This window comes from Sabethes cyaneus, chromosome 2 (genome assembly GCF_943734655.1).
Source record: "Sabethes cyaneus chromosome 2, idSabCyanKW18_F2, whole genome shotgun sequence".
NCBI classification, from domain to species: Eukaryota; Metazoa; Arthropoda; class Insecta; order Diptera; family Culicidae; genus Sabethes; species Sabethes cyaneus.
Window position 1 is genome coordinate 52,122,402 of NC_071354.1, and position 27,123 is coordinate 52,149,524.

At 37.8% G+C, this 27,123-nt stretch overlaps 1 protein-coding gene across 1 annotated transcript; it reads right to left on the bottom strand.

Moving 5' to 3' along the window:
* Positions 1-12,250: 12,250 nt before the first annotated feature.
* LOC128735420 (general odorant-binding protein 45-like) lies at positions 12,251-13,159 on the bottom strand. The gene has a single exon (XM_053829906.1). It carries the CDS (start codon positions 13,157-13,159, stop codon positions 12,251-12,253), a length of 909 nt encoding a protein of 302 aa, XP_053685881.1.
* Between the last annotated feature and the right edge of the window lie 13,964 nt (positions 13,160-27,123).

Sequence of the window (27,123 nt, forward strand, 5' to 3'; positions counted from 1 at the left end):
GTGCCTGGAATGAGATGGGGTTTCTTTAAATGTTTATACACAATTTTTCTATTGAAGTTCTAATTTTTTTCTGCAAAGAACTAGTTAGTCTTAACGAGCCGACGACTCTTAGACATGTTTTTTTTCTAATTAACCCTCCACACTCCCGTTACCAAAAAGCTCACACAGAGAACCCCCTGGTGTCGGACACTGACAGAGTTTTAGCTTAGAAGAGAACTGGACAACACACTAAACAAAGAAAATTATTTCAGCTAAGAAATTCATAAAGAGGATACATAAAATTATTCAAAAACTATTTAATGGGCGCCCAGTGGAATTTAATGTTCCTTTTTAAGGGTCCCAAGCCCAGCTTTAATAAATAAAACTGGGACACTACTGGGATCAACTAAAAGGTTAACTTTTGAAATAAGTAATGTCCGAAAAATCGGAAAATTTCTTTTGGAGCTTTCTGGAAGAAGCAGACTTCTAGTTTTATAATGATTGTTTCCATTGATAGGTCCGTACGCTATGCTTCTATGCAAAATGCCATAAAATTCTGAGACCCTGAGAAAAGCTCATAACACAAAAAATATAAATACATCATACAAATAGGATACACAACTGACACAAAAAATACACAAAAGTGTTGTAAAATGATGCACAAAATACAAATATGATACCAAAAATGGCTCAGAAATAATACAAAAATAACACAAAAAAGTAAAAAAAAATAACAAAAACATAACAGAGCTATCAATTATACAAAAATCGGCCGAAAACTGATGCACAATAACGATCAAATGTTTATAAAACTGCACGAACTACAAAAGCGATACGATTTTTTTTATTTATTTATTTATTTATTTATTTATTTATTAAATAAAAAAATAATAAAATAAATAAATAAATTTCTTTTGCGATTTTCTTGTCATTTTTTCAATTTTTTCATCATGTTAAATATCAGTTTTGAACATCACTTGTGTGATTTTTATAAATTTTTTGTTTTGTTTTTCTGTTATTTTTTGTATCATTTTCGTGTTAGTTTTGTATAAGGGTATTACAAATATTTTTTTAAAGTTTTTGTCGTTCGGATGCCTGGCAACTGAAGGAGGGGGGGTCGAAAGAAACAATGAGATTTTTTTTGAATTTTTTTTACTTGAAGTTTAATCGTGAAACCCACTTGCTTTTCTTATACACTTTATTATTTTCTATGCGAATACCTTTCAAAATAGAGTCAAAATCGACAAAAAATGTTAGCCGATTTTCGGAAATTACATTAGGCCATTACAAATATTTTATAAAGTTTTTGTCCTTCCGGTGTTCGGCCACTGAAGGGGGGGGGCGAAAAAAAACAAAGTGAATTTTTTAATCGAGCAAAAAAAACATGGATTTTAAGAATTTTTATTTAAGGTTTAAACGTGAAAACCGAATCTATTCTTGCTTATAATATATACGTTATTATTTTCTATGCAAAAATATACGAAAAAAGACAAAAACGAAGGAAAATTTTTTTGGACGATTTTCGGAAATTCCATTGTTCAAATTTCCATTTCTGTTTCGTGCTAGAAGCGTTAATTCAACTCGGAGAATCATTTTTCGAGTTTTTCAGACTGTAGAGCCCATAGACAATTGATTTTATAAAAAGAAATTTGACTCATATCCTACAAATTATTTTTTTGCCCCCCGATTTTTCAAGCCAATTTTCAAGGGGGGGGGGGGGGGGTGACAAAAACTTTTAATATGATTTGCAATGGCCTTATTTGTACTTTCACTTTTGTTTCGTGCTAGAAGCGTTAACACTCCGTAAACTCTTTCTTCGCAATCTTTAGGCTGTGAAACCCACAAATAACAAACATTTTGTACTCAAGTTTAACAATTTTTTTTTTGCCCCCCGATTTATAGAGCCAGTTTTGTAGGGCGGGGAGACAAAAACTTCAAAAATAATTTGAAATGCCCTAATTTAGAAAAGATTTTTTATTTTAGAGTCTTTTAGCTTTTTTTATTTTAGACGCGTGCAGCTGGTTCCATTATAGGTTTCATCACTTCTGTGAAATTTTTTTAAAAATTTTATATCATTACATACATTCAGGCTTGCAAAAACACTTCAAACTCATATGAGCAGTTCCATGGCTCACTCTGAAAAAATTTTCATCTTCATCAATAGTGAAGTGCAAATGCAGAGAAGAACATATGTATTATGCCTGCTACGTTGTGCTTCCATATCGCTCTGAGTAGAAATAAAAAGCTCCTCCCGATTGCCTTGAAGTGCAAATTCAGAGTTTTCGGGAGCGAAATATTTCACGCTCACACAAGTTAGCTCATAAGCTTTCAAACTCAAAATTGTGCATCTTGCTAAAGTTGATTTTGGGCAATAAGTGCACAAATCACGAGATACAGAAATTTAAACTTGTTTATTGAATTCATGACCTGCATCAAAATTAACCGTTATGTGCTCGACAAGGGTACCCGGGTACCACAAATTAAAATGCTTGTATCTTGGCAATTTTCGACCAATTTGAATTCTCTTAGTACCCAAAGATTCAGGAACATATCCACTTCTAGTATGGTGACAACAAAGTCGGAATTGGTTCATCTGGTTTCCGGAAATCTGGTGTTACGAGGATGTGTTTCGGAATTAAAACATTTGTTATGTTTTGGATATAATCATAGTAATATGGGTAGTAGTTTGAAGTTTGAAGAGTAGGATTTACAGCAAGTTCGAAAATCTTCAGAGAGCAAAACTCAAGCTGAATTTGAATAAATTTATCATCACATTATATGTTTTATCGCTATAGTTTTTCATGTTGTTTTGTGAAATTCTGCTGCAACATTATTTTACCAAATATACTTATTATGTTCACAACCCCATAAGTAATTTTTACTAATAACTTTCAAGAATGATCTATGGACTAGTACAGTTTATGTTTATAATATTCATAGTTCAAATGCCAAGTATGCTTTATCCTTAAATTTTTTTTGATAGAAATTGCAAATGTACGATGTATGTAAATGTAAATCAATAAATTACGATTTTCTTATACTTATAAATTTACCTTCTAATTTATTTTTGCAATCATTTTCCTATCAATTTTCACTATAAAAGCAAATGAGATGAGAACGGTCAGACCTATAAACCAGAGCATGTAGAGATATAGAAGCAAAGTCTAGGTGGTACATTTCGATTTTAACACTGAACCGTCTGTTTTTCGACTGATTTTGCAGCTAGCTGCTAGACTGCAGGGTAATTACGGCGTCAGTGTTATGATAATTTGACTCTAACAGCCTCTCAAACCCGGGATTCGAACATACGATGACTGGCTTGTAAGGCCAGTAGTGACGTTAATCATAGAGGTGGGCGAGTATTGGCAATAAAATGTTAACATCACTAAACTATATAAGGACAATTACAACGAGGGGTGAGCGATCGATATTGGACACTTTTGATAAAAACCGGTATTGGCAAATTTATCTGAGGTTAAAGAAATAATGTTTTTTTTCAATAATTTTTCAAATTTCAGCTTCAAAATTTCTGTTTAGGAGAGTAAAACAACAGGAACAATTCATTTCTCAAACCAGAACGAATTTTATTGTTAACGTGATTGAAAAAGTTCTTTCCGTTTCCATCGAAGGCCGACGTTTGGTTCCCAGTGCGCCTAGTGTTTATCACCTTAGAGACGATATTGGCTCGTTACATTGTGCCTTATTTTTATTTTCAGGCGTAACAAACTCAAATTTGTCACGTGGTTTTCGAGCCACCATAGACTTCACAACGATTGTTCTGCTGAGATAGGTGCTAGTCCCCATACATAAACATACATACATGCATACATCGACAGATAGAGTATCCTTCAAAAGCGCGATCATATTCAACATTCCTCGCAGATACTCTGTTATCTACTCTGCTAGTTGTAGTCGCAATTAGCCTCCCTAAGATTTTGTCAGCTTGATTAATTAAACTCCTACGTGTATTGCAGTGGAACGTGAAAGAAATGAATAATTTAAATAAGTTTGATGATATATTATTGTCAATTGATCATCTGACAATCCCTATTGAAGTGATAATGCAATGAAATAAAAGATTCATGGTACTTGTCAGTGATCGGCCAATTTATAAACAGATGTATTTTACAGGGAAATTTTGTTTTTGCAATTAATTTAATTTATTAATATAATTATTGCTAGAATGTTACTAAATATTATGCAAAAAAAGAATTACATAATAAACTATACTATTGTTTGGTATTATTATTATCTTGACTTTCAAAATTGTGGGTGAATTTTTTGTTTTTTATAACATCGCTGTTCAGTTTGATAAACAAACTGTCGATAATGTGTCGGGGTTTAGTTTTGTTCGCTCGTTTGTCAAGATTTTGCCTAGACCACTAAAACCTCTTTCCACCGACACATGAGTACATGGTGTACTTAACACTGTTCCGATCCGTTCGCTCAATCATACCGAGTGTGCGCACCGTGATCGTTCCATTGGCAATGAACTGAACGTTTATGCCCAGAATTGAACGTCCTTTACGTGATGCTAAGTCAGTTTTGATACACATCAGTTTTCCACGAATTTCGTTAGAAATAAAGTACTTCAAATATTTACAAACATGCTCATGAGTAAGGCTCTTGCAAGCCTGGGTATCAAAATACTTCAAATTTCAACGGTAGGTCATTTTTCATTGCTTTGGAATAATATGATGATTGGTACTTGGAATGCCTATTCTGCAACAGTTTTCCTTAGGGCTTTATGCGGCCATAGAAGTGTTTGGTTTGCAACACCGGCAATAATGGTATACAAATTTAAAAATTTACCCCTGAAGATCGTTTTTCATGGTTTTGACTCTATCTGATGACTTGTCCACGGTAGGGCGATTCTGGAACAAATTTCCGCGGGACTTTTATCAGTAATAAGCAAAGCCATGGGTATAAACGTCATGTTAAGAACTTGACCCTTATTTATCGACAGACTTCGCAGTCGACTATTGGAGTACAGGACATTTACGGGGCTAGTGCAATGATCCTACTGACTCTATAGCAGAACCTCCCAGCCGAGATTCAAAAATACGACGACTGGCTTGCAAGGCCAGCGTCGTACCCCGAATCTAACTCGTCGAGACCATCAACCATTATCAATAGTACGATCATAAATCATCAAAATGTCTCAAAACAATGGAAAATGACCGTCTGGGGTATTTTTATGAATTTTGATATCTGTATTGTCGGTATTCTATCCAAAAACACCCATGGTCACGCTGATCCCTACGTGAACCCGTTGCAGAATGGTCATTCCGAGGAGCAATCATCAAATTGTTTCAAAGCAATGAAAAATTACCTTCCGGAATAATTTCAAGAAATTTGATGCTTTTCATAATTTGATTTGATTTTCATATCCAAAAACATAAAAAAACCTTGCCAACCGGAACACTTTCACGGAATACCGGATTCACGGAAACCAGATGAATCGATTACAACTCTGTTGTCACCTCACTAAAATGGATAAGTTCCTGAATCTTTGTATTGTGTAGATTTTCAAAAAATAGCTTTCGTATGAAACATAAAAAATGAATGTAAGTAACTGTGCGTAAATAGGGTAGATGATCCATTAGTTGCGCCACTAAGCACAATATTACTTCATTTTGCTTGTTTATTGAGGTATATGCTTCAATGAATGCTTGTGGGATATAAATTTATTAAATACAAGGTATTTGTCACAAGGCAAGACAATTGCTTTCGTTGTACGAGAAGCTTTATAAAGAAAAAATGAATATTCCGATTCAATTATATTGTACCAACAGTTGCGCTAATGTTTCGTTAGTTAAGTTTGATGTTCCTTTAATTGTGTTATTCCATATACATTGCTAGGTTGCTAAGTGAAAAAACATCGTAGCAAAACTATAGATGAGCGCCTATAGTTGTGCGCTCCAACTGCGCGTTGGATTTTGGAAAATTGGCATTTTAGCAAATATTGCTTTAATTTTAAATGGTGTAGTCTAACTACCAATACTTCTAAAAACCTGTTTTATATAATGAATGTAATTGTTTTATCTAAAATGCTACGGTGACGAAAATATGCATTAATAATGAATAGTAGCGCAACTATTGGTACTACCACAACTATTGGATCAACTACCCTATAGAAGATTTGGAAAAGTATCTTCTAAAGCAAATATTCCTTTGAAATTTTTCAATGTACAATCCTCAATGTGTAGTAAAGCTGCTCTTTATGCGCTCTTCAAATAAAATATTTCATGAAGTGCAGTTTTCCAATGATTCGGGAGCTTCGTGTTGAAACACTTCAAGGCTCACTATGAGGAAAAAAATAATGAAGTGTTTCGTTGCCATGCTCACCTCAAATACAGCACATGAGTGAGGCTCTTGCAAGCCTGCATACATTACATACAATCATAACAATTGGTCACATAGCTACGCTCGTATTTGTGTGATAGAGTTCTGCAAGTAAAACTTAGGTCTGAATTATCGTCGCCGTTCACAAATAAATCTGGTGTACCTCAAGGCAGTAAATTGGGTTCATTTTTGTTTATTTTATTCTTCAACGACGCTGGCTATGCTCTAGGAAGTGGTTGCAGACTAGTATATGCTGACGATCCTTAAATTTACCTGACGCTTCGTTCCATCGAGGATTGTCATCGTCTTCAGATATTTTTGGACACGTTTTGTGAACTGGTGTAAATCGAACTACTTGACCATCAGTATTATCAGCATTACAGCATGTGAAATAATGACATTCCACCGTATCAAATCGCCAATCGTATATGACTACAGAACTGACGGTCAGGTAATAAAAGGGTCGATTGCATTTACGATCTTGGTGTGACACTTGACTCTAAAATTGCGTTTGATCGTCATCGTGCAATGATAATTTCAAAATCTACGCGCCAGCTTGTATTTATACCCAAAATTGGCCGAAATTTCAATGATCCGCATTGTCTCAAAGCACTCTATTGTCCATTAGTGCGTCCGATCCTCTTGTGACGACGAACAGACCGCGAAAACGCGAGCGACGCGACGACCTACACGGCAAAAAATAATGACATCATCGCAATTTAAATTTTAGTTGGAATAAACATGTTTATGGTTGAAAATAAATAAACTTTTGGATCAACTGATATTTAATTTGAAACAATGCGAATTAATCAGTTTGAAATAATAGGTAAAAGTCGTTACTTTTAACTAGATTTGTGGAATTATTGCAAACAAATTTCGATGTCAACGTAATCAAAACTTTAGTGTGGCTCCAACCAAATTTATGGTTGTTTTAAACTAGCCACATTTTTCTCCGTGAAGGACTTGTTTTACGACACGCTCGAGAGGACCAATGGAGAGTGCCCAAAACGTGACGTGAAAATCACCAGATGCAAATGCGCAGTTCGGGAGGGAGGAATTCTTCCGTCCAGTCATTGGAAGACATAGCCTTAATCTATCGACCAATGATAACGGTCTGAAGCTCATAAAGTTTGCCGCGGCTTGAGGAATGGCCATCTGTAGCACCTACTTTCCACGTTTGAATATTCGGAAACGCACCTGGAGGCTTCCAAATGGAGACTCTAGCTCTCCGATCGATCATGTCTTGATTGACGGTCGTCACTTTTCGAATGTCATGTAGGATGCAAGGTCTTTTCAGGGACCAAACATCGACTCTGACTCTGAAGGGTTGCGGCAAGGGGATGGACTGTCCTGTATGTTATTCAATATCGCTATTGAAGGTGTGATCCGGCGAGCGGGCATCGAAACGAGAGGAACGATCTTCGGCAAGAGTGGCCAACTCCTAGCCTTCGCTGACGACCTCGACATCATTACTAGAAACCTTGGAACGGCGGAGGCAATCTACGCCAGACTAAAAACGGAAGATAGGAGAATAGGGTTACAAATCAATGCGTCGAAAACCAAATATATGGTAAGAAGAGGCTCCAGAGAAAGCAACGCTTGCCTCCCACAGCTAGTGACTATTGATGGTGATGAACTGGAAGTGGTTGATGAGTTCGTATATTTGGGATCTCTGGTCACCGCCGACAATAATACGAGCAAGGAGATTCAACGACGCATTCAAGCTGGAAATCGTGCCTACTTTTCCCTCCGCAAGATGCTTCGATCTGGGAGCATGCGCCGCCGCACTAAGCTGACGATGTACAAAACGCTAATCAGACCGGTAATCCTCTACGGACTTGAGACAGTAACATTGCTTACGAAGGACATACGTGCACTAGCGGTATTTGAACGAAAGGTGTTGTGGACTATTTTTGGCGGAGTACAAGCGGAGAGTGGTGGAGGCGTATTGATCACGAGCTACAGACACTGCTTGGAGAGATTCCCATCGTACACCTGGTGAAAGTTGGGAGACTACGGCGGGCCGGCCACGTCGCAAGGATGCCAGACGACTGTGCAGTAAAATCCGTTCTCTTCAAGAACCCCACCATCAGCAGGTATAGAGGGGCCCAACGTGCTAATGGCTTGACCAGGTTGAAGCCGACTTGCGTGTGTCGAGACACGCAACGAATTGGCGACGAGTAGCCCAGGACCGAGTACAATGGAGAGGAATTCTTGATACGGTAAAAGCCACCCCGGCTCTCGGCTGCTAAAGTGAGTGAGTATGACATCGACTCTGACCACTATCTCGTAGTATGTAAGATTAACGCAAGGCTGTTGAACACGGCGAAGGCTCGAACTGAGAGGACGCTGCGTTTCAACATCCAGCGGTTTTTTTCGTTTTACTTATCTTTGACTTTATCGCGGTCCAACGTAAATCATTTTTTATAAAAGGTGGGGGAGCGTTTGGTGAGAAAGAATGGTCGACTGGATGATATTGCGAAACTTCGATGTGAGACCAAAAATATATTGTGTAGTTCAATTACTGAGTGGGACTCTAACCCAATTGTCAAAACATTTGGGCGCAAACCGAAAGAGTGTGATAGACTGAAGCAAGGGGATGCACTCTTTAACCTGCTTTTCAATATCGCTATCGCCTTAGAAGGTGCAATACGAAGAGCAAACGTGGAAAGGAATGAAACTATCATCACGAAATCTCACATGTTAATTGGCTTTGACGGGATGACATCGATATCTTCGCAATCAATCGTAGAACAGTGGAAGAGACCTTCAGGCCTTTTAAACCGGAAGCGGCGTGATTGGGGCTTACCATTACAACGCCAACACGAAGGATGTGCGCTGTTGAGGACGACAAACGGTCAGCTGGTGTTCAAGGGGATTGAATAGCGACAGCCCAGGACCGACAGTACTGAAGCACCATAATTCGTTCGATGCAGAATCGATAACGGACAGCCAATAGAATAGAGTAAGTAAGATATCGTAGGGTAAAATACTTTGTTGTAAAAAAAATCAACGCAAGTAACTTTTATGACATTTTTGTCTTATTTTTATATAAATTTGTATTATTTTTTATCATTTTTGTATCAATTATTTAGCACATTTATGCCATTTTGGTATTATTTTGGAATTACTTTTGATATATTTTTGTTATTTCGGACACTTTTGTAATGTTCATGTAATTTTTATTCTCTGATTCCGTATCAATTTGTACTATTTTCCTGCTATTTTTGCCATTTAGCAGTAATTTTATATTTTGGTGTCATTTCCGTGTTACATGTTTGGTTATTTTATTATTTTTACTGGAGTGGCTCTTGCTGTATCAAGAAGTTCTTTCTCTCCACTATACTCGGTCCTGGGCTACTCGTCGCCAAATCGTTAAGCGTCTCGATATACATAAATCGACTTCAACCTGGTCGAGCTATCTAGCACGTTGTTGAAAGATACAGATTTTATTGCACAATCGTCCAGCATTCTTGAAACGTGGCCGGCCCACCATATCCTCCCAACTTTCGCCAGGTGCACGATGGGAATCTCTCCAAATAGCGCAACAAAACTAGATATTAAACTAATGTACCTAGTAGAAAAGAGTGGCGGCGGTGTAAGGGTATCAAATTTGACCGACAAGCGAGAGTTGTGAGCTCGAGTTCCACCTACATTCCACCTAAATTCAATATTTTTGGTTTATATACCGAAATTTTCCAGTTTATCCAGTTAATCATTTTTCGCATCATACGTGTACTGCCTTTTCACACAATTTTTACTAGTTATAAGTTTTTTGTTTCAAAAAATCGTTATCCAACATTGTTCATTAGAAAATTAAACCCTTAATCCTCTTGGGTAAAATACGACAGTCATGATAGGGTTAATGGCAAAAGCTTTCCCAGTAAGCAAGGACAGGAACCACTAAATTACTGCTTTTCCATGAATCGGCAGGAAATGAGAATACCATCATGCAAGTAACTATGGCATGATTCGGAAAAATTGTACCAGCGATCATTAACCTATTTTTTTATTCACACAACCGAACGAACTGAACATGAGCACCAGCTTCCGGTATGTTCCAGTATGCATTTATTTGAAGCATCAATGTCCTACATTCCTCCACACACCGACTGGCGTTGCTTGTTCCTCTCGGAAGCCATGAATCGAAGCAATCAAAGATATATTCTGCATGAGAATATTCACAAAAATAGTCACCAGAAACGAGAAGTGTGAAATTTAAATTCAAATTTGAAAATCCCTCCGCGATAAGGCTTTAGTATACGTGCTATAGCACGGGAAGAATCCCAAACCGCACAGCTAGCAGAAAAACCATTTCCATATTTTCACCTACCTAGTCCCCATAAACCGAAACGTACGTACAGAGGTACACTCAAACCAGCTGAAAACTTTTGGCGCCCCGTACGATTGGTAGCTGCTCTGCTACCCACCAGCAACCGGTTCACGCAGCTGCAACCAGAGGCACGACACGACACGGTTCCACTCCGCCGTAGAGTTACTCTCGTTTCGATGACGGAACGCACATAGGAACTGCTGCTGCACGAATCCGTTCTACAGTCGTCAGCTTTATGGCGTTTTCCGATGTGCTGAATGGTTTTTGAATTGGCAAAATTTATGCTCTCGGTATCAAAGCGCCATAGAGGTACCGATATCCAGCGAGTGAAATGCAAATTTACAATCATTACCGTAGAAATTGACCCGGCAGATTAAAGGGTGAGTTCGGTTCCATTGTAATGCGCTCCGCAGTTCGACGAGGCGGTAGCGGTAGTAGCAATCACTGAAGTGTCTGGAGCAGAAAAATCAACCAAACTGGTGTGGAGGTGGAGCGAGCGGAAGTCACCGGCCATAAAATATTATTGCAGCACCCGACGATAAAGCTTACTTCCTGCACTTTGAACTTCGAGTTCGAGCAATAAGAATTACGCAAATCTTAGTTCACGTGGTGAATTGAATGCGTCGTCGCCATTCTCGATTTGTTATCCTTTTCTGATATTTTTCTGTCATTAATATTAGTGATCTATGAATTCAAGTCAAAAATAAATCAGAGCCAAGGACTGCGCAAGGAACCTTTGGACGATTTTCATAACATAGAACCCGGACTCCCAAGCTCTGTCCCGAGACGACACTCACCCACGTGACCCACATTTTTCCGTACGGTCAAACTTGAACCGTACCTCCAGTGGCATTAAATCTTCAACTTCAACGGTCGGTGGAATGTCGAAATTTATGGGGCGTAAATCTTACGTCGGGTGGAAATGCGTTTTCGTTCCGGATTATCACACCGTTTAGCAGCGATATTGCCGACTAACACAGCTTGGCTCGATCGTGTTATGAACGATGATTACCATAACCATAAAGCACACACCGACGACGCGACGCGACGGTATCTTAGCAGTTGATTTAATGGCTGAGAAAACTTCTGCGTTAAAAACTGGATGCTGCTGTAGTTAGAAAAATCCGGAATGTTATCAGCTCCAAACAGATGGATGCAAGTGATTTTAGCCAGTTGAATCAATGAGCCATACACAATAACAATAACTAATTTAAAGCAATGTCTAAAATAATACTAATAATAATCAAATTCCATATCAGGAGACGACAGCAATATTTTAAATATCAGCGAATTAAATTTCTAAAAAATAGGAAGTACATAGGAAAACATTGATGATTGATTCGCTGCTTCAAAAGAGGCAATCAATTTATTTGAATTAATTAAAACTAGCTCAACTGCAACAGAAAAATCGACGGTTTTCTACAAATATTGGGATCATCTTCCTGCTGTCCAAACCTCCTTACACATTAACTACAATTATATCTTTTCATCGAGTATTTATTTACGTCTCAAATGGCCAGAACAAAATTTTAGCTTCTGCTGCTGCGTTTGTTTCCGAACAAACTTCTACTAACCGTCTTACAGGTTGCTAATCTACTTATTGTAGTTATACCGCGGGTTAGAAGGCGGCGGTGGAGCCGGACAGGATGGCGACTGTCCCAGCAGAATGTCCGCTGCATTCTTCAGAACGATGGCGGTTGAGTTCGGAACACCGTACAGTGAGAAGCAGTTTTTAGCCTGGAAAACACGGCTGCATTCGTCGCAGCTGCCCTTCAGAGCGGCATCAATGCACTGTTTGGTTTTATCGCTCAAAATTTCCGGAGCCGGTATTTGATACTTTCGAACGTACAAACGCGGCAGGTTGAACCCTAAGGCGGGATCGTAGACTCCTTCGGCAATGTACAGGCATCGGTACAGACAGCGGGTTTCTGGCACATCTGGAACAACTCCGGCACTGTATTGTTCGAGCAGGTTTCGTGGGGTTCGCAAAATATTGATGCAGTCAATAGCTACCTGAGTCTGCTCGAGGGGCGTCAACGGAATGTACTGTTCACCGCATTTCAGGTTACCCCACTGGTGGTAGTAGCAAAGGAATGACTCGTAAGCTTTGGAACAATCATTCTGACAAACTGCTAGTTTAGCAGCAATGCACTCGCGAGTGCGTCTTTCATAGCACGCATCATCAGCACCCGGTTGGAAGTAGCTTTCCATGACAGGTCCTTGCACACCGGAAGTTTCATTCCACCAGCCGGAGTTGATGCCAGCACAACGAACCAGACATTTCAATTCTTTGTCCTGGGTAACATAGTTGTTGGCCACAAGCTGTTGGACTGACTCTTTAGGAATCTCCAAATATTCAGCACATTCGTCCAACGAATTGCGGAAGCTCTTCAGCTGATAGGCGAACTGCGATTCCTCAACATCCGGTGGCAGAGGTCGGTACTGTTGACCAGATGCAACAGTGACCACGGTGACAATCAGCAACGCAATGAACGACGTCATCGGCAACGGCTTTACTATAAGTGGTACGAGTCAAGCAAAAAACTGACCAGAATTGCGACTGCTGAGTAAACTTCCAGTCGAAGACTTTAAATAGCACCCGTAGGCAGTAAATATAAGCAAACTGCTGCTGATGTTGACATCACGTCTCGGCAGGGCCTAAGTTTCGCTGTTGTTTGAGCTTTTGGACATGTTGCGCAAGGATATCATCGGTGTTTAACCGCAGTGGAGAGATATCGGAACGTTTAGGGTATATTTAGTTGTTTATTGTTTAGTAGCTTATTGGATGTCTGGTCTGCAATGGCAATATATAAGAGATAGAGGTGTTTCAATGTGATTTTATTTCAGGCGGCGCCAAGTAAGGTACTGCAATAAACTTTGTTTGACTAAATGGAATCGAGTTTGTATAAGCTGAATTAAATTTAGTTGATCTTCCGAACAAGCTTCCATAGGAAATATTTAAATTTGACGAAGCTAGTTTCGAACGCTTCAACTGAAACAAGTGAATGAAATCGGAATTGGGTAATACAGAGTCAAGTAAAATGTATGATTTTTGTCCTCTTTTTTAGGATTTTGATTTTTCACAAATTTATTTATATAAAATACTATTCCACAGAAGCGTAGATCATTCAACTGGATTAACACCCAAAATATATAATCAGAGATGTCCTGCTCTTTGAATCTATAAACATAAAAATGAATCTCTATCTGTCTGTCTGTCCGTATGTTCCTTATAGACTCGGAAACTAATGAACCGATCGGCGTGAAAATTTGCTTGCAAGCGGTTTGGGGCCGGGGAAGGTTCTTATGACAGTTAGAGGCCCTCCCCTTCCTAAGAGAGAAACACAAATTTCTGCATAACTCGAAAACTAGTCAAACAACTAGAACCAAATGTGGCATGTGGGGGTTTTTGTAGGCAAAGCTCCCATACATCTGATATAAAAAAATTCTGCATAACTCGAGAAGTGATCAAGCAAGTGGAAGCAAATTTGCCATGTGGAGGTTTTAGAAGACACGAATATTTTCTATGGCGAATTATGACCTCTCCCCCCTTTAATAGAGGTGGCTCCCTTAAAGATGAAATACAAATTTCCTCATATCTCAAAATCGAGCAAATGGAACCAAATTTATCATGTGGGGGCTTTTTTTTCTATGGTGAATTAAGACCCATCCCCTATTTAGAAGGGGGGCTTCCATACAAATGAAATACAAATTTCCTCTTAACTCGAGAACTAATCAAACAAATATGGGGGTTTTGGGATGCAAAAATTTATTTTATGATGGTTTGAGACTCCTTACTCCTGCGGTACGGGGATAAGGACTCTCTTTTTTGTACAAATTGGGCTGCAGCGTATTGCTATTTGGGTCTTGGCCCGACTCGCGAGTTAACCAAGCAAAATAAGCCGGCCAAATTAACCTATGTTGGTCGAATGAACGCCGTTCCTCGGACCAAGAGGACTTAAGTTGCCCGAATTAAGCTCGAGATTACTTTGGGTGAATCGTCTTGTCATGGTTCTCGTATTCAGTCGTCTCCTCTCATCTTTTGTCCGCGTCTGACTTCTTTCCCTTGCTCCCTTTCAATATGAGCAGCACTAAAACCTTCTTTATAACACATTTCCCATAGAGTGATGATTCTGTTCACTCTTGTCCTATAACTCTAAAAAACCACCGTAATTCAAAATATGCTGTAAAAACCGCTTTAATTCAATAACACAGGTCTGCAAAAAAAATTTTTTTCGCGTGCATGAGATATTTTAGGTGAATTATATGTTTTTTGGGGTGCTGAATCCAAAACTGATTTCCGTTTTTCTCCATCACGTACCGATTTTTTGCAAATTATGCTTCTTATATGCAAAAGTCACAAATTAGGTGGAAAATTATTATCACAGATTCGTCATAAAAAACCTAAATAAGATCTTTTATGATTATTTTTGTAAATTTTTACCTAATAACCACAGAAAAAATACTACTGGGCAGAAATATTTTATCTTTACTATTTAATTTTGTCTTCAACACAGGGTTACTGTACTCACGTACGCTCACTTATGCACATTCAACTGCAGTGCCTCACAGAAGCAAAGTCTGTAAAAAACATGTATGAAGCATTTGTAGAACTGAATGTAATCTACAATTTTGCTGAATAGAGTAGTGCATTAATTGTTCCATTCATAATAGAAACGGCCTTTAAATCTTGTTATATAAATAGAACGTTTGTTTGCGCTATGGATAAAGTTGCAACATGATTACTGCGTTAATACAAAAAATAATGGAATACTCAATTCAGAAAGATTGTAGATTGCATTCAGCTCTACAATTGTTTCATATATGACTTTTACCGAATTTGCTTCTATAAGGCAATACAGTCGACTGGGCGCAAGTGGGTGTATTTGAGCGCACCAAATCTGCTTTAAAATAATATTCTCCGTAGTTTCTCCATCATATACGGTTTTCTTCCGAAACATGGAAGGGTTTAGATTAATAAATACAATTCTGATGTAAACATTAGTTGTTTAATATAAATTACATCCGGGATATTTTTGCTGCCTTATGTTTAAAACCAACTTACAAGATTATTCAACAAGTATTACATGAAAACGTGACGTCATGGACATTTTTTATTATTATTTCTGAATTCAGCGGACAAAACTCTATAAGAATCAGAATGCTATGCAGTTCTTTTGATGCAGACCTGTGTAATCGTTATAAAATAGACCGTGTTGATTCAAAAACCGACGTAAAAACTGCGTTAGTTCACAGTCGTTGGGAAAACCGCTCAAAGGGTCTAGCCGGTTTTCCATACAAAAAATGCCCCGAACCTAATTAAATTATGCAATGATTCAAACAAAGTACTTGACCTGAGGAGCATTTTGGCAAATTTTCAGATCATTAGACGCCATCTTGAATCAGTAATGGCGGCTAGAGTGAATTTCATTTTTCGCAGTTTACTCCGAAACCAATTATCATAAAAATTTGAAAAATATCACAGATGTTATACTCACTGCAGGACACATTTCCATTGTTTTTTGGAAATTTTCCGATGCGAATATCACAGTAAAAAAATCGAAAAAGTTTTTAGAGCATTTTTTTCAGTGTTCCAAAGATGGCGCCGCTTATTTTTTTCTATCAAAAATTTTTTCAATCAAATGTATAATTTATAAATAATAGGCTTTTTTTAGTCAAATTTTCTTTTGAAAAGTTCAATATTAAAATTGCTCTTATATATAGTTCAGGAATACGTCAATAGGTTACTAAACCAACACTCTCCTTACACTACTGGTAATTTATGATGACTGGCAGTGCTTTTAAAATAAGAATTGTGTTCGTATTTGAAATTTTATGTAATTTTTACAATTTCACAGTAAAAAAAATTGAAAAAATTACAAAAATATTAATGAACATTTCTCTCAGTGCTTCAAACATGGCGCCGCAGATTTTTTCATCAATAGATTAGGAAATCGATTGTGAGAATTATATATTTTTCGATTTTTATTGTAAAATAAATAATAACTTGAAAGATTATATATTCTAAACTTTTAGCGAGCATGCGAGTACTATAGTATATCAGTGTCCATTTGCAAATTCGCAATGTTTCTTAATGCTCTAATAACCACTTGAATGTAGTGCGAGTTGATTTTTGGTGCAACAGTACCCGCCCAGTTAGTTTTCAAGTACGATACGGGTCTAACAAGCCAGTCGTCGTATATTCAGCTGGGCGGTGCTGCTACAGTCAGTGGGATCGTTGTACTAGCCCCGTAATAGTCCTGTGCTCTAATAACCGGCTTTGAAGTCTGTTGAAAAAAAAGAGTCAAATCTTAAAGACTCGTATAGCCAGGGTTTTGCTTTTTGGGGACAACAATATGATTGTATATTTTCGGCAGTAGCTTGCTGTCGAATTACTGATGCAAAAGACAGTATGTATTGACTAAAAACTAGAAACTCGCTAAACTAGGCTCGCTAAAAGTTTAGAATATGTAATATGTATATGAATATGTAATAATATGTTATTATTTATTTTACAATAAAAATCAAAAAATATATAATTCTCACAATCGATTTTGTAATCTATTGATGAAAAAATCTGCGGTGCCATGTTTGAAACACTGAAAGAAATGTTCATTAATATTTTTGTAATTTTTCAATTTTTTTTACTATGAAACATGGGCGTAGCCAGAAATGTTTCCTGGGGGGGGGGGGGGGGTTCACAAAAAAAAATCTGACTTCTGACTTAGCCTAACCGTAAGGCGTTTGTTCAGGAAATGGGGGAATATTTTCAGTTAAAAGCTATTTTGGTTGAAATTGAGTGTTCTTTTGACTAAAAAGATAATATTGAAATAATAGAAGCCAAATGTTAAAAATTTGCCTCCCAGTTGGCATTGAGAATCTCGGCTGAGATAGGCTGTTAGAGTCCATCGGATCGAGTCTCTTCGAGACGCAGTGAAGGTGCTGCTAACAACTTATCTTGCATGATTTTAAATTTCGTTCTTGAATTGATCCGACGAGCAGATTTCGAAACGGGTGCACTATGGGCAAAAACAAGAGAAAAACGGACGCAATTAAGATACGGCCTGCATGCTTATAAAATATAGATGATCTTATGTAAAATTTTCCGGAGAATCGCGTGGTGTCGACCCCTTTCCTGTTTATCACCCAAAAGTGCCCCATTTTGCTCATTTTCCCCTATTTTTAATATTTTTCACCCTTATTGGACTGTTCCAAGCAAGGCTTTGAGAAAACAAAACTTAAAAACCTAAAAATTTTGTGTAAAAAAGTCCGCAGAATCGAATAGAGCTTATCTCATCTAACACATTATTTTTTTAGTTGAGCTCCCGTTATCAAACCGACCATACCAAAGGGGAATTCAACCAAAAAAATTAATGTGCTCTAAAATAAATGAGATAAGCCCTATTCGATTCTGCGGACTTTTTTACACAAAATTATTAGGTTTTTTAGTTTTCTTTTCTCGAAGCCTTGCTTGGAACAGTCCAATAAGGGTGAAAAATATTAAAAATATGGGAAAATGAGCAAAAATGGGGCACTTCCCGATAATAAACAAGAAAGGGGTCGGCACCATGCGATTCTCCGGAAAATTTTATATAAAATCACCTATATTTTATAAGCCTGCAGGCCGTATCTTAATTGCGTCCGTTTTTTCTCTCGTTTTTGCCCATAGTGCGGTGGTTTGGCAGCGAACTTCTTGGCTACGCAGGTGACATTGATGTTAAAACCAGAAACTTTGCCACTGCAGAGGCCATTTGCGCTAAACTGAAAGCGAAGGGTAGGAGGATTCGGCCTAAAATAAACGCGTCGAAAATTAAATACATGAATGACAAAAGCTCAAACGAAACGAACGTGCTTTTTTCGCGGACGGTAATCGTTGACGGCGACGAACCAAAAGTGGTAGATGAGTGAGTTCGCGTATGTGGGATCGCTGATAGCCGTGGACAACACAAATAAGAAGATCCAGCGGTGTTGCTGCTCACCAATTACGGACAGCACAAATCCGAACAAAGCAGCACCAGCAGCAGACGAATGAACGATACCCACTATCTTTGAACTTGTCCTGGGCCAGAAGACGAAAAGTTTCAGCTTTCAATGGACAGCGAAACAGGACAAATTTTCGACAGAATAAAACACCGAATGATCGTACTTGACCATCTATATTACGCAACTAAACTATCTCGGACAACAGTATTCTATTTATACGGACGTTACATTGTTCTAATCTTCTTACATTTAACAAAGCTATTTGTCTCGCAGAGAATCCAGTAATAGATTCCGTCGCACTTAATCTCAGATAAAACAAGCGGCGTATTCAAACTGGACATCGAACCTGCTTTGCCCTTCGCAAAACGCTACGTTCAAAAGGCATAAGCCGCCGTACGAACTCCCTATTAGACCGATAGTTTTTATAGATTGGACAATACTGATGCAGGGCATACGCGCCTTTGCGGACGACATTTGGAAGAGTACAAGCTGAAAGCTAAGAGCAGCGGAAGTGCATGAATCAAGGGTAATAGATACTGCCTTTGGGGCGAACCAACCACTGGTTGAAAGCCCCATTAAAAAAAGTTAATAAATAAATAGATACTGCTTGGGGAGACGTACATTTGGCGAAAATCGGTAAGCCACGGTGTACCGGACAGGTCGTAAGGAAAACAGTTTTTCACAATAACCCCACCGGCACCCAGAACAGAAAGACTCAACGTGCGAGATGGTTCGTTCAGGTCTAAAGTGACATTTTTTATTTTTTAATTAAAAAAAACTGCGATTTCTGAGATGCCTGGGAAATGAGCGACGAGTAACCCAAGATCGAGTTGAATGGAGCTTAAAACAGCAAGAATCAACTCGGCTCTAAGCCGCTGATGACGACGACGAGGATCGCACAACATGCCCCGTAAATATTCCTGTGCTCTAAATAGCTGGCTGTGAAATTTCAAGCTTGAAAGTATTGAACAAATTTTCGTCTGGAGAAGGGTTGAATGATGTAGAAAAAAACCAACAATTGTCATTAAAACCGTGTTTATTCAAATTCGTAAAATAACGAGTAAAAAGAGACTTGAGTGTATGTAAGCACCGGGTGTATGAAACTAACCAGGATATTCGAAAATTTTCTTGTTACCACAAATAGCCGTATCACGAATGGACTAAACACAAATGGCCGACATAACAAATGGCATAATATATCTAATGGCCGAATCGCAAAAGACCACGACTGGCCGAACGTCATATTCGACCGAAAATATTCACGGCCTTCAATCTGCCGCTCGTATGGACTTAACTAAGGGATAACAGCAATCGGGGCCTGCCACAAAAGACGATCATTAAGACTGTCGCAGTGGCCTTTTAACCCAATGCCCTTCTGGCATACAAAAAAAAAGGGATAACCTCTACTAGTCAGTAAACCTAGCAAAATGCATGCACCTAAACAGAAGTGGTTACTGCGGGGGGACTGCACCCCCCCCCCCCCACCCTGCGTAGTGTCCTGCGCTTCCGATGGCGGTTCACTGGCGCACGCTCGCGGCCTGCGGCCGTATCGCCCTGAATCATGTAGGAAACATTTGCTCTAACTCAGTAAATAGGTCTCGCACTTCAAGAAAGAACTTTCAATCATCTATACCAGCGATGCCCAGGAATAGGCATAGTGCGGGCCAGATCAGATCGCCCATGAATGCCGTGGGCCGCAATAATCTGTGGCCATTCCTGTTCATAACAAAAGGTAAAATATACGACAACAAAAACCATTTTCTGGGAATCAACACAAGATTTAACCCGGAAAGCAATCAGATTCACAACATGCACGAATAAACTAAGGAATCCTATGTCATCAAAAATTTTCTCAAAAGTCCACCATCTTTGAAATCAGTCAGCGGGCCGCACGAACCATCACGAAGGGCCACAGTTTGGCCATCACTGATCTATACCCTATAGTGAATAGTTGTGTTGCTTATTGTGTGTTTGTTTGGTTAAAGTTATTTGTCAATTGCTTGCCAATTCATGTTTTTTATCGAATAGTTATTTGGGCATTCCGGAAAAAAATCGGCCTTCTGTTACTGTTGTTGAAATTCGGTCGTTTGGATTTCGGCCATTCGATACCAGCCCGTATTTAGCATCATTTATTGTGACAGTTAAAATAACATCAATTAGCTAACGTCCTCTGCTAATTACCAGTTCTTTTTGACACTTTGTATATCAATTATTTCACACTTTACAGCAATAAAATCGAAAGCATGTCAACAATTGCATACAACTAATTGTAAAGCGACAAATTAAACGCCTGAAACCTATTTTCGGATTAGACAGTCGCTAATTCTTCCACACTTCCAAAATTGTTACATCACGTCACATGCATGAATGTTCCGTCAACCTCTTTTTCATTTAAGACACCAGTTTTGAATAAATTCTTGCAGTATGTGGATACAATCGAGAAAAAGATAGGGTTGGTCGCTCATTTTCATAACTGTTCACTTTCAGGACACCAAATTGGACTAGGTTTATCGTTGTCCTTAGAAATCTCTTTGGAATAAGGAGACTTGTCACTTTTTTGGCGCACTTGCCTAACACAGACATCAAAGTGGTATAAATCTGATGTCGTAAAGAATCTCCGACCTGTTGGGACTAGGGAGCTTTGTCACTTTTTTTCTAAAAATAAACTAAACTAAAGGTAAACTAAAGGCTTAAACTAAAGGTGTATTTAACTGTCGCCCCGCCTGTGAAGCAAGGCGATCACAAAGAAAATGTATGGGGATATTTGACCCTGAAACTTTTTGTGATTGAAAAATTGTATTTAGTAAGTACAGAATAATTATTATTGAAAAATGAATTTGCGTACGACTCGTAAAGTTGCTGCCAGGTGCAATAAACAACCCAATATTCCTTTTATGTTTCACATGGACTGCTCCAGCTTGCAAATATAATCTAAAACCATTCAACTTATCAGTAGGAGCACTAGGGGTGCATTCCTTGGGCGATTACCTCACAGGACTGATTTTGACATCGTTCAAAAATATGTAAATTATCGGTTCCAGTGATTCGCAAAGCGGAGAATCAGTAACAACTTGCCGGTGAGGAGCGCAGAAAAAAAGTAGGTAGATACGTGCTAAAGAATACTCCGACAGCGGGCGGCTTTTCTTCCGCCAGAAGCCAAACTGTAACCGGTGCAATTGCATTTGCGGGCGAGCGGCAGTCCGATTCAATTTCCAGAGTGCAGTTCACAAAAATTTATAGATTTCACAGTCTACCGCCTTTGCATAACAGCAGCTCAGCGTGGGGCACTGATAGCTTCAGCTTTCGACGATATCGAGCACCGCACCACGCCGGATCGGAAACGGAAATGGCTGCTGCAGTGAGGTATCCTCGGTATATTTCCCGCACGCTTGGTGTCACCGATGGGCTAGTGCTACTGCTACTACTACTATCATTACTATACTGGAAACGCTTCTGCTGCTGTCGCTACTGAGGGCTGCGGTTGACTGCAAGTGAAGCATGATCGTGAAGCACAGCCAGTCGGATAGGATATAAAAATGAGAGCCTTCCAGAAACAGAAAGTACCACATACCTCGCTACTCTCTAATCGAGGTAACCATGAATGGAAATAGTAGAAGAAGGGCGTTTTATATCGATGCGATTTATTTCCCAAAAGGAAAGGCGTGGACGTATAATAGAGCCGAATGAATGAATAAAAGAGGATCACTTTTTCCGATGCCAGCAGCCCAGCAGCGCTGGCTGTGGCTCTGATAGAGATATGAGAACCAAAACGGAAAATAAATTATCCTTCTCTGGTAACACTATCTGACACCGCGAATGACGAGAGCATGTGGTTGAAGTGCTGGTAGCATAATGGAATGTGCTTTATGCTATTCTGATTTAATTTAAAAGTATATTTGGTTTTGACTGGAATCTAATTTATAATTTTCAAATTGCTGAAAAAAAATTTTTTCAAAATATCGTGCACAAAAAGTTATGTTAGTTCATCCATAACCGATTTCAAATTTCATCATTGTTGAGAACTCAAAATCAGTAATACTTCCTATTTTCTTAGACAAATGTTTCAAAACAACTAGTGCGTAAGATAGCTAACATCTGCAAGAAAATGCGAGAATTTTTGGCAACACTGCCAATTTTTACAGACAAAAGTGGTGGAAAATTCACCCACTTCAATAAGTAGATAGACGACATCCTATGATATCGGCAAGACGGTTTCGGACGATAGTGAAATGCTAATTTTATGACTAACTATAATCGGAAAAGAACGGATTTTCTATCTCCGAAGCTGCAGGCGATTTCAGCTTGCCATTGTCGTTAAGTATTTTATCGTGTTCCCATACTCATATACGAAGCTGTCTTACCGGACCGAGAATAATGTGTAATAAATTCTGAACATTTTCAAATTGCCCGCCGGAAATCCAATTGTGCATCGAATGAACGGCAGCATTTGCATTTTTACTTTGAAACTTTTACTGCTGGGCATTAGGGCATAAATGATAGAATCTAAAATCTGCATAAACGATGCTCGAAATGACCCACAGAAGTTAGAATATCGGAATGCCAACTATGCATTCGTATGATAAAGTCAAGATAAGTAAAAATCTGCTATTAGATGTATAAAACTAGTAATTATTTGACAAATCAACTAAACTTATGAAGATAGATGAATAGAAAATTGATTAAAAAAAAAACAATGTCAATAAACAATAGATAAACTTAATTTGATTCTGTAAAAACCGTTCAACACTAGTGGGATGAACTCATTATAAAACCGACAACAGTACACGGGCATATAATACATTCACCGCTTCAAGCGCTGGATGTTTATACTAAAACTCTGCCATCAGGTAGGTGTAGCAAAACCAATCATCCCCTTCCTTTGCTTTTGCCACACCGCAAGACATCTACGCAGCGGAGCACTAATAGAGATTGTCGCTATCGTGAGCCGGTGCCATAACACGTGTCGCACCAAATGATCCTCTCCGGAATGAATTCACGGCAAACAGCGAAATCCTGGCACAATCAAGATAAATGAGACTAATCCCTATTATTCATAAATTAATTCTAGCTATAATAATCCGTTGTAGAGGATTTGAGAAACTTCAGCAACGGAACGGGAATCCTATCTCGTGCTATAATGTTGAATCATTGCAGGTAGTGCTATATAGAGTATTGATTGCTGAGAACAATCTGATATCAGTGATATACCTATTATATGCATTCAAATATGATAATACAGAACAGTCAGAGGCGAATGCCAAAATAGGCAGTCTTTTTTTAAAAAATACAGAACAGTTTTATGTTTTGGATTAGACAAAATTATCGGACAGGAAAAATTTTGACAAAATTTAAACTTACGCTTAGGCTTCGACTTCAAGTTCAAGTTGACGTCCAAATTCAATTCGACGTTCAAGTTGAACTTCAACTCAGATTCTTGGTGAACATGAATTAAATGAACTTAGATTTTAAGCATAAGCATAAGCATTGGATACCGCCTGTGTGCTGCTACTCCGTTATAGATGGGGGAGTTTGATGGATTCTGCAACATATAGCAAAACAGACGTGGACGAGGTCCTGTGAAATTATTATGAACATATACGAATAATAAAACCCTGATAACTTGCTAAAACCAGCATATGTGTATGTAATCCTATGGCGGTTCAAACGATGCTAACTTTAGCTGCCAGTAGGTGCCTATTTACGAAAAAAATACTTGTAAAAACGGTAAAATTTATGCTTCAAATAAATTTTTAAAGCGAATAAAGCAACATATGATATTTACACCTTCCAGAAAGTTAGGTATTTTGATAGTATCCAAAAGTTTGTAGAACCTGTCAGATGAGGTTTTTGTACAAAAAGTTAAAAAAAACTGATTTTAAGGGGGTCACGACAGAAAGTCAATTATATCTCGCAAACCATATGATGCAGATACTTAATATCTTCGACAAAGTTTAATGAAATTCAAAGTTCTACAACTTTGCCGAACACACGGCCATGCTATCTAGTTCATATAAAAAAAAATTTTTTTATCAAATTTGTTATCCCCTTAATTTTTAATTTTACGAAAACGTCATTAGATGCAGAATACTTTTCTAAGAAACTTCTCCTAAGACGCCTAAGCTCGAAAACGTCAGGAAAAATATGCAATGGTCTTATTTGTAAACAATATCATTTCGCAGCAGATTGAATCAGCAACACTTTTATCAAAACTAAACTATTATACACCTACTCGGCAACTTCGTAATCGAAATTTATTTGCCATAAGCCATTATCGCACAAGTTATACAAAATTCGGTCCATTAAATCGTATGATGGCCTCGTATAATCAATACTGCGAAACCATTGACTTTACAATGTCTCGGCATAGACTTAAACATCACTTTCAGTCAACACGTAATCGTAACGCGTAGCGAACGATACAAAAGAATAAGTACACTTTTTAATCTTCATTTAGTTATAAGACTTTTATATGAGAAAATTGTATATATCATACTAGTCTACATCGGTTGACGAAATCTTCTATATAATAAAACCAAGTTGGTTTGTTTGTTTGTAAGGGATAAACTGAAGAACGGCTTGACGGAATTGCATGGTTCTTTTTTCAGTTGTTGTGTTTTGGTCTGCGTCAGGTTTATACGTAAAAAAAGTAATAAAATTTCACGCGAAAAGCTGGAAAATAGTAAAAAACCGATATTTTACTTTTCCCGCCATCCATTGTATAGACTTTATTTTAGATTGCTATGATTATTATCGGTGCAAATCAGCCGACCCGCATTCAATATGAAGCAGCGTCGCGACGTTGCTGGGCAAACAAACACGTTGATGAAGGTAACTTTGATTGAATGGTGAATTGTGCTGAATTTTCATAGAACATCTGTTCGTTATAACAGTGGTAAACCATTAGTTAGAAATGGTAATCTTTCCAAAATCGTAATGATTATTGCCGAATATTCATTAGAAACATTAGTTAGAAATGGTAATCTTTCCAAAATCGTAATGATTATTGCCGAATATTCATTAGAAACATGTGGAAAATATTAATTTTTCAGTTCTTAGGACTCAACAGTTAAGCCGGCTGTCAATTTGTTTGTTTAGATAACACCTAATTTCGTTCGCTGTAGTTGATTGTCAAAATGATTATATTCTTATTCTTGCTAATAAACGATTTTATGAACTTGCAAGATTCGAAAATAATAAACGTTGTATGTGTTATGGGTTCAGTTTATCAAATAGCCTAACTGCCTAGAGCTAATTCTTTCACCTCATTTATCAAATTATTGAAATTAACCAAAACTGGAAACTTTCTACGTTAGGTGCGTATCTAATGCATGTTTACAAATGTTTTACACACTAAAATAACACACTGTCAAGTGACCAATATATTTTATGTACTAAAAAAATGTAAATAAAATTTTGTATTGGAAAGAAATATTGGCCGGAATAAATTGGCAGTAAAAAAGTTTTGCAATGATGGTAACCCATTAGAATAAGTCGTATTTCAATATTGTTAATAATTTTTTGTCTTTTTTACTTCGAATTGGACTTCTTACAAGTGCAAAAAGGCTCATGAAATACCAAAGGAATAAAGAAAACACAAATCGGTTTAAAGCAAAGCGTATATTTATTTGCATTTTCGTATGTTTGACGAGCCCAGCAAGAAATGAAATTAACAATATAATATTGATTGTATTTTAAGGAATAATAAAACCTTTCGGATCGGTATAAGATAGTAACGCAGTTAATTGATTGAGAAAGTAATTGAAATTCAGCAATGCAATTCATTCGACAACTTCTTACCAATCGATTGATATATCAAACAGAACTAAAGATCTAATGAATATTGACATCGGATACATAACCGAATTTACACATAAAAATTATCGTGGAAATCAAAACAAAGCTCTAATTATGATAGAGGAAATGTGATCGAAAGTGTCAAAAAATTATACGTTTAATAAACCAATAATTTACGTAAAAAACAACATGTAAAATTTCAACCTAATAATGAGTGAAAGGCAAATAGAAAGCGTTTGAGGGCGGAAATGAAAATATAGTTGGCGGAGCAATGATTCTATTCTCAATAAGTTTTGAATATATATTGCATATCGTTAGTCGGTTAACCGCAGAAAACGAAATTAGACGCCATCGAGTTAATTTTCCAAAAAATAAATTGACACCCAGCACAACTGTTGAGTACATTATTCACAAGTTTTTAACGGATATTTGGCAATAAATGTTACGATTTCGTAAAGATAGCTATTCCCAACAAACATTTTATTTGGATAGTAGATTATATAGACTAGCTGAAGATACCGAAACGATTTAATGCAAAATAGCACTTTTATGAGCGATTTCGCACTTTGGATGGTACAATTTTCCTTGCAATTGACAATATAGCCAATGTTATATTAATAAGCAATTACATATACAGCATTTGTTAAACGTTTGTTGGGTTTCTAACTAATTGCTAAACGATTGTAGAA